We start from the raw sequence: 9,450 nt of genomic DNA on the forward strand, positions 1-9,450 counted from the left end.
CTTCATGTATAAACTGGATGCAGTAAGGTTGTGTTCCAATTACCACACACAATATATTTTAGGTCTGCTGGGGCTCTCTACTTCTTTGCCATTTGCCAAGATTTATCCTAATGTGTCTGAAAGCTGGAGAACACATGAATATGCATTAATCCTTTGCACCACCAGTATAAACTGAACAAATCAAAAATTTTTATTATTAGACATGGTCATCCAAAAACTGAACAAAATGAACAGGTATCAGCAAGACTAAACTATTAAAAGTGACACCAAACAGAGGAAGGTTAACCTTCTGACTGAAACAGACTCTTTATGGTATTGGTTTATTATTGCTACCACCCAAACAATTTTATTCAGCTTCTACCAGATCTCTAGCACTGAAGGTATACCAATGCTGCACCTGACCTTTCCAATTATGTCTTTACCATACTAAGCAAAGTTGCCTGCTGCTTGAGAGAATAAAGTACAGTACTGTACAGTATCCAGCAAAAGAATATGACTGCAAATGTTACTGTATTACTGTACGGTGCTTGTTTTAAAACAAATTATTAACTGTTTCCCTCTAAGGGGACAAATTCTACTCTCAGGTTTAGTAAAACTTGGTTTCGCAATAAGTTTGAAGCATCTAATAAATCACCCAGCCCTCTCAAGGTACATAAAATGAGTGTTGAGGAGAGGAGCTTACAATGATATACAGTAGTTCCATCCAGTTCCCGTCACTATTTACAGTAACTATCGACAATGCTTTACAATGCACCACTGAAAACATAGCCAGTGAGAAAATAATTACAGTATATGGAAGCTTACCCTTAGTTGGTGAGGCTGCAAACTGTTGAATTACACGTGAAATCCGTGAATTGTGACAACAACGCTAATCATCCGCCACATGAGCGGCGTGCGTAGATGCCAGTTAATATTTTTAAACGCTTAAATTCAATTACAAGGAGCAGATTATTGATGGATCTTGGTTATTTAACACCGACTGGAAAAATATATAGATTAGTCAAGGTACAGTATTAGTAAATACTAATATACCGTATAACGCAATGGTCTGTGGTCTAAAATTGAGAAATTTTGTAGAGTACAAAAAAACAGACGTTATTAATGCATAAAGTAATCATCAAGGTAGAGCGTTTCCTAATCTCAGTAAAGCGGATATATTGTGTTTTCCGATTTTCAAGATATAGGAAAGAAAATTTACCGTAGTGTACCATACTCCGTTTTCTATTATTGGGCACTGCTTTCACATAAATTTAAGCGTTGTAAACAAATTTTGTGTGTGTGTGTGTGTGTGTGTGTGTGTGTGCAAAATGTTTAATGTCGCCAGTAGGTTCTGTGTCTGCAGATGTTTCTTCACGCATAATATCTTTCTCAGGGAATATAATCTCCATGTCAAGTATATCAGTAAGACGCAGTTTCTAACGGACTACTCAGAGGTATGTTGGTTGGGTGTCTTATTATATAGCAGGCGATGTTAGCCCTGCCACTCCTGATGTATCATTAGTTAGTCAAAGGTTATGTGTATTTCTACAGAAAGCTCTTCAGTATATCAGCCAAACAAACATTTCTTGATTATTTAGTGCACAGTTCTGGTAGCATGTGCTGATATACTTTCCTTTTTTCCATCTTACGTAACTGAAAAATCCTTGCACTGTCATCAGTTTTTAGTTGGTGTGAAAAATAGTATGCACATTATTCCCACAGAAAATCAGGTGGTAGCCAAACAAAACTACTCAGGTACACTACCAGTAGCAACAGTGACAGGATTAAACCATTTATTGCCCTCAGGTGCTGACATCTCGAGGCTGCTCCAAACCGGAGGAACTCATCCCTCAGGTATGCTTTCTTGACACTTGCACCCCAATATTTTTTTTTCTCTAATTATTGATGGGAGTTGTGATTGGTGGATCAATAGTGTACTCATACCATGTTGCATGTGCCCTGAGTCTCGGGTGCAGACCCAAAACATGGTGGACGTTTAAAGCTGGTGTTGGTCTATGTATGCTCTTTTATATACTGTCCTTTTAAATGACTAGCCACTCTTAGCTACGGTACCTTAAACATCTGAACCAAGTAGCCTAGCCTTTACACTTCTTAGCCTGTGGGGCAATAAAGGATTACCATGATTATTGTGATGTATAGCTGGATGGAATGGTATAAATCTTTCACATTCAAACCACAGAAACATAGTCTTCATACAGAATCAACATCACTCTGGCAGGTGGAGGCAGAGGTGAAACGTCGGCACAATCTTGAGCAGGAGACTTTGGAGAGATGTGCTATGGTGGCCCGAGAATACCAACCCCTCCACCCTCATATCTACACACTACAGGTACAAAAGAACACCAGGTTGAGAGATACAGGTATAAGCAGGACTCATTATCAGTCATGGATGCTTTCTGAAATATCACATTTTTTTTTCTTGAATACAACTTCTGCTGTAAACTGTAGGAAATTAAAAGACTGCCATATAAGGTAAAGAAACTTAATTCATGGAGGACTTAATTGCAAAAAAGTGCATAAAAGGGGAAACCATTGACCATGATAGCATGTGTACTGTAGGACTTTTCATCTTGTGGCAGTTCTTGAGCCATTTTCCTGCTCAGTTATCCATCCTGGAGGGCTTCATCCCACATATTTTTGTGATGATATCATACTATACTGTAAATTATTCTTGGCAGCCATCATTCCTGGACAAGAGATTCCTGGAACTAGTGAAGGTGGCAGGTGAAGCTGATCAGACAGCAGAAGGGATTATGGGTTATATGCAGAGCCACAGGGAGCGCATCTACTCATTCCCTGTCTTCACCTCAGAGTTCTGTCGCACCCTGGTGGAGGAGCTGGCAAATTATGAGCAGTCCCCATTACCTAAGGGCCGTCCCAATACCATGAACCAGTATGGGGTGTGTATGTATAATTGTCTACTTGTACCATGAAGCGGTATAAGATGTATGTATACACTTACAAAATTACTGTGAATTTAATAGCAAAAAGACCATAAAATATGAGTCATGTACTGAGGATTTATATGTACTGCATTTTTATATACAGATCAAGCTGGATGAACTGGGGTTTGATGACTTTGTGACATGCCTTCGGACAGAGTACCTGCAGCCACTGGCTCGGCTTCTGTACCCAGACTGGGGTGGAGGGCAACTCAACTCTCACAAGGCATTCATAGTTACCTACAGGGAGGGTGGCGATGTCGATCTCAGCTATCACTACGACAATGCAGAGGTGGGCTGGGTGATAATGGTGATGGTGGTGGCAGTGATGATGATGATGATATTACCGTACTTTAACATTTTTTCTTCTTACTGAACACAGTCAGAATCTTTATTTCATTTGTCTTTATCACTGTGTAAAAGCCAGTCTTGCAAGCCCTCCTGTAGGCTGCAGGAACCCGCAAAGCTTGTCTAAAGTAGTCTTGTAAATTTAATTGTAGATGAACAGACTGTTTACACGTACAAATACAAATTCCTCTAAATGGTGTGTTTTAATACAAATATTGAATGAAAATACTCCATCCATACTCTTCAGAGAGTGTATAATCCAAGTAGCCTAGCGAGACTACAGGCAGCCCTTGTGAGGGATGAATTCTAAAATATCACAACTTTTTACATCCACTTGTTACTGCAGTGTAGGAAAACTAGCATATTAGTCAACAGGTAAGAGTAGAACACTAATGGGAAAATTTTGTGTCATTCATTGAGGACTTAAGAGAAAAAAAGATGCCTATAAAAGGCTACTTGTAATGAGGACTACCTGTAACTTTTTCCATCAGATAACTCTAAACGTGGCCTTGAATGATGACTACTTTGATGGTGAGTTGTACTTTGGGCCCATGAGACAGGAGGAGCCTTCTTCCCAGCGGCTAGGCTACTCTCACCAGCTGGGCTACGGGCTACTACACCGTGGCCAGCAGCTACATGGTGCATTACCCATATCAGAGGGGATCAGGTAAGTCATACAGGTAGATACACACTGTATAATAAGTCCATGTTTGTCATACATCATGCATTTCTTGATGTCTGAGCCACTCTCACCAACTGAGCTTTTGGCTGCTACACTGCAGCAACCAACCGCATAAACCATTTCCCATTTCTGAGAGGGTTAGGTCAGGTATACAAACAGAGACATAAACTGTATTGAGTGTTTGTTCCAGACTTATGAAGATCTTAAACCCTTTTTAGCTTAGTGTACTATAAATAAATATCAGAGAAGTGATGCAGCCTGGTAAGCCAAGATGGTTTGAACATGTTAAGAGGAGGGAGGAAGGGGATTGGTTAAGGAGGGTCACAAGTATGAATATGGAGGGAAAAATGTCCAAAGGGAGACTGAAGAAGGCATGAGGTGAGCCCTGTGTGAGTGAAGACATGGCATAAGATTGTAGGCTAATACATGAGAGTTGCCATCAAATGAATAAACCTATACATGCTAGTTTGGTCAGTGGTCACTAAATGTTAACAACAGTGTCATCCTTTTTTCAGGTATAACTTGATCATCTGGATGCGGTCGTCTGCTGTGAGGAATGCACTGTGCCCCATGTGTAATGAGGTGCCCACACTGGAGCCAGTCAGGGGGACCGGCAAAGGGGATGGCTTTACCATGACCTTTGCTGATGTCTGCACAGCCTTGTAGTAGTAGCAGTAGTAGAGTAACCCAGGTCTGGCAGAGCAGACCTATCAACTGTAGGCAAGCAATCACCTCTTCGGGGCTGTCCCATGCAATGAACCAATGTTCCCTTGTCATGGACAGCGCCTTGCCACAACGAGGTGTGGGGAAGAGTGTGGAGGTTTGGTTCATGGATGGATGCCTCAATTGCATTTCTCCACTCAGTTTACGTGGGTACCATAGTAGACTCCACATCACACCATTATTTGGTTACATGGTTATGACACAGCACTTTGAATGGTTTCCCCCATTAAAGGAATTCCTTAGGCATACCACTCAGTGTATAGTCACCTAAGAAGAAATATGCAGTACTGCATCAAGTGACTGGACAGTTGCCACCACTTGTATGAGCCTGGGGCTAGACCTCTTGGTCTGGATACTGAAGGAGAGACAGACCTGTTACATTTCCCAGGGCAACAATATGTAATCAGTAAAACCCAACCATTCTTCAGAATTAGACCCTTATGGGTAACATCCATTTGGAGCACCTTAGCTCACTAGACCTCCAGACATCTAATAATTGTATGACAGCAGCAGGGTTAATGCATTACATTAGTACACAGAATGATAGCCCATCTGTGAAATCCTTTTGTACAGTATGTCAGAGAACTGTTCCATAAAGGGAAATAATTCTTAAACACATGAGAGTTATGTGCTCCCAGCCCCCTTTATTTTTTCTCCACATGTCTTCACTTGTTTCCAGTTGGAATGACAGCCTTGCATAAGCTTGATTCTTAAGTGGTGACTAGAGGTTTTTTGATCATGTAATGCCCACCAAAAAGAGACTGGTCATCTACAGTACCCATAAATTTACTGGAATATTGTAACCTAGCCTTTGGCCCCTACTCCTTGAAGGGAGTGATGTCAGATTAGTTGTTAGTATTTACCCTACTAAGTACATGCTTGGGCGGTCTCATTCAAGATTGGTGTGATGTATCAGTCGGGGTATCTTTATGACATGGAGACAGATGTTAAAGATTAGTAAAGTCTGCTTGAACAATGATTAAATTCACAAACTATTCCCTGCCCCAGCCTCTTAAAGTATGTGCATCTTTTTGAATAGCAGATCACTTCTTTAACTACTTGACCACCATCCCCCTCGTCTTAAAAGAGAGACAAGAGAGAGGTTGCTTCTTGTTTAATACTGTATATACTGTATGTTGTTGCATATACCATAAGTAAGAAATAGTCAGAAGAAAGTTTATGTACTATGATATGCTTACTTTGAAGATAGAAATACTTCATTTTACTACATATATACAGTATTACTGTATTTATATATACTTATGTATTTTGCTTAGATATACCCTTCGTTCCCCTCATCCCATCCATAAGTGGGGAGATGAGTCAGGGTTATGATGAAGAATATTACTCTGAATAATCTCTAAGCTGTAGTGAAAATATATAATGAAATGATTAGTATCCTTGTCAGAGATATTTTGTATGCAGTTTTTATATACCTTATCCAAAGTGAATAAGTTTTATAGCCATGTTAAATCAATAAAGCAGGCTGTGAAAAAACTTGTTTGACATTCCTCCTATGTTAATCAGAAGGTGATAAGGGCATGTGTGAGTCAGGCACCACTGATAACACTTTACGACCTGGCTTAGTAAACTGTCCACACAAAAAATAGGATGTACAGTTGACTGCAGTAATCCTGCTTCACTCCTACTTAGTTTTTCAGGGGAAACACTTTTCCCTTTTTCCATTGCCTTCACTTCCCCATGTCTTCCCTCTTCCACCCATATGCAACACTATACACTGTCCACTTTAACATGGCAAAAACTGTTAGTGGTCCATCTTGAATCCTGAGCTTAACAAGAGATTCATCCATCTATCCATCACCTAATCCAGCGTTGTCCCATAAGAAGTGCAGGAGCCTGGAGCTAGGCAAGCTGGTCCTGACATTTAAAATGGGAGTGATCAGCCTCACTCATCTGAGAGGCATTACGTGAGCAATAAACCCCAGCCATCCCTTGGATATAAACCTGCACAGGGTCATCCTGATTGGAGTGCCTTAATTGCTCACTGAACCACCAGGCACCACAGTCTGGTTACATGGTTACCACCTGGCAAAATAAGTGGTTTCCTGGTGTACAGGAAACCATTTGGCTTGTCACTCACTGTAGAGTCACCCATAGACAGAAAGAAAAGGAAAGAATGAAAGAAAGAAAGACAGAAGAGGAAGGCCGAAAAGAAGGAATGAAGAGAGGAAAGGGCAGTCAACCGAGAGTAGCACTACACTGAGTGAGTGGATGGTGAGTGCCCCCACCACAAGAGATTAGCTAACACAAGAATAAGGTATGTCATGAAGAAATGCTATGGAAATGATGCAGAGCTGTAATACTGACTGACTCTGCCACTGGGCTATACAAAATATGCTACAAAAGGACAGATATCTTTGCCACATTCAGCTGGACAAACTAGCTATAACAGTAGGGGCCATAACTGTTTACCATTTCCATTCTTTCCCTGCTTAGTTTGTTAAGGGTGAGTTAAATATTTCTGTTTTTGCCCCGACTCTCTCTCTCTCTCTCTCTCTCTCTCTCCCTGTGTGTGTGTGTGTGTGTGTGTGTGTGTGTGTGTGTGTGTGTGTGTGTGTGTGTGTGTGTGTGTGTGTGTGTGTGTGTGTGTGTGTGTGTGTGTGTGTGTGTGTGTGTTCCTGGGTGCTGTTTAGCAGTCTTTACTTCTTAGTATATTCAGGGTCTTTTGAGAGAAGGGCTTTTGCTTTATGCTATTACTTGCTATCACTTTTTTCTTTTATCTAATCAGCGCTGTGCTGTAGACTGTGGAAAGACTGGGCGGCCATTCTGAGACATCTGCCTGCCTCCTCTGATGTCCTTCTGGGACACTGCTTTCTGTTGTGGGTTGGTCCCCCTGGATCCCCCCTGCAATATACTCTGCAGGGTGCCAGTCTTGGTTCCCTGGCATCACATCCTGCATGTTGCAATTTTAGCATCTCCTTAGAAACAAGGTCTCCTGGCCTAGACTTTTGAGATGATATCATGGTAGATGTGAGTATCTGTCAGGGGATTACTGTGTCACCATATCCCACATTAGACACTGCTCAGATTCACATCTTATGTCTCTCTGCTCAGTGCAACTCCAGGACTGGGTGCTCTTTTGGCCAGAGCTCCCAGGGTGGTGTCTTAGAGGACGTCAACCCATCCCTTAGGGGCTTACTTGCGTGCACCTTCTAGCCTTAAAGATGACCCATTACCAACAGGACGAGCCTTTTCTTGGGATGCTCAACGAATGCCACCTTCATGCCATCAACCGTCTTGGTCATATGCCAAAGGACAGGTTGTAACACGTCATTTGAAGACTGAATACCAGTCCTGTGTTCTACATTCAGTATGCCATGAAAGGGCTGCTTCAGCTCTGGACTGCCTATGTAGTTATGCATCTTGCATAGGCAAAGTTGCAGAACATAAACCAATCTTCTGGTTGCAAAGTTCTGAAATAGTGAAACCCTTCTCTGTCTCCATGATGTATGGGACTTCCTTACTCTTGTTTAGCTACCTGACATGGTTCCTCTACATAAAGCATCGGATCAGTACCCCGGTGGCCTTTTTATTCCTTTTAGGGCATCTGAAAAATGCTCAAAGGTAGCCTACTTCCAGAAGAGAAACTACTCTGAAACATGCCATGGCTATCCCATTAGCGGATATGTTTCTATAATGTGTCAGCGCGTCTTGCAGAAGATCATTTCAGGCTGTTAACGAAACTCATGTCCTCAAACTATCCTTCCCCCCTCCTTGTGCTTGAACTCATATCTTACCATCAAGTCTATTCCCTTGCCACTTGACCATCACCTCCAGAACTTGTGTTATGCAGCCACTTTTTTTTTTTTTTTTTTACTATATTCTTGCAATCTCCAAACGATATGATTTAGTTCAGGAGAAATTACTTTAACTAGAAGTGTTAGACACGGCCTTCAGTAACTCCATCACTACTAGGCGATACGTCCACTGATTGAAGGAGTTAAGATCCCCCAAACTGAACATATGCGTCATTTCAAATTCCGCCGATGCGTAAGAGCTGGGTGAGACTTGACGCTTGATATTGTATTTCTTGGTCAACTGTAAACCGGATAACAGATAAGAGCAGGAAGCGTGTTGAATTAAGGCTGGGGGCTGGGGCGAGACTAGGTGACGTAGGAGGTTAGGAATTTCAGTTCAAAAAGTGATGATAATCATACCCATGTGCGTTTTCACGTATTTAAATCATACCCCCAATGAAAGCTGTGTTACCAGATGTGTTGGCAAGGCTTTTGAAGTTTGGGGTTGTTTTAGTAGTTGTATTTTAAGTATATTCTTGGTTGTTGGGTAATGCTGACACAAGACCAAGTAAGGAGTACTAGCTTAGTGATAAGAGAATGTTATCAGACAGAGCGATGTTAAGGTGGCTGATACGGAGCTCTGAGACTTTGATACAATGTATAAATTCTACACCTTTATGTCTCTGTACAGCCACACTTTCCCCTAAAAACGGAAATTTCTTTCCATTATGTCAGTATTCTTTGTATGTGTTGCTCTTAACATACATTAGACGCATTAGTAGATAAGCTGGCAATCCGAGCACCCTCGCTATCAGATAAGCGCCCGAGTGACCCGAGTGGAGTACTGGAACACCGTCAGTACGTGTGAACACACAGTTCAGTCCACGCGTCACTGCGTTTCTGAAAATCGTGCTACTGTTTGTATTTTCGGTGCAATAATGAATGCTAATGGTGGGGGGTGGAACTGAAAAAGAAAATATTAACATTGTGATTATGT

General features: G+C 41.5%; 1 protein-coding gene across 1 annotated transcript; it reads left to right on the forward strand.

Moving 5' to 3' along the window:
• The first annotated feature begins 1,294 nt into the window (after positions 1-1,294).
• On the forward strand, positions 1,295-5,029 carry LOC145394404 (2-oxoglutarate and iron-dependent oxygenase domain-containing protein 2-like). The gene is made up of 7 exons (XM_080268277.1): positions 1,295-1,433; positions 1,786-1,833; positions 2,219-2,329; positions 2,679-2,900; positions 3,049-3,234; positions 3,782-3,957; positions 4,488-5,029. Exons 1-7 carry the CDS (start codon positions 1,308-1,310, stop codon positions 4,636-4,638), a joined length of 1,020 nt encoding a protein of 339 aa, XP_080124403.1. The 5' UTR covers positions 1,295-1,307; the 3' UTR covers positions 4,639-5,029.
• The last annotated feature ends 4,421 nt before the right edge of the window (positions 5,030-9,450 follow it).

This window comes from Coenobita brevimanus, chromosome 27, assembly GCF_032717465.1.
Source record: "Coenobita brevimanus isolate Jiangsu-jjx chromosome 27, ASM3271746v2, whole genome shotgun sequence".
Taxonomy (NCBI): domain Eukaryota; kingdom Metazoa; phylum Arthropoda; class Malacostraca; order Decapoda; family Coenobitidae; genus Coenobita; species Coenobita brevimanus.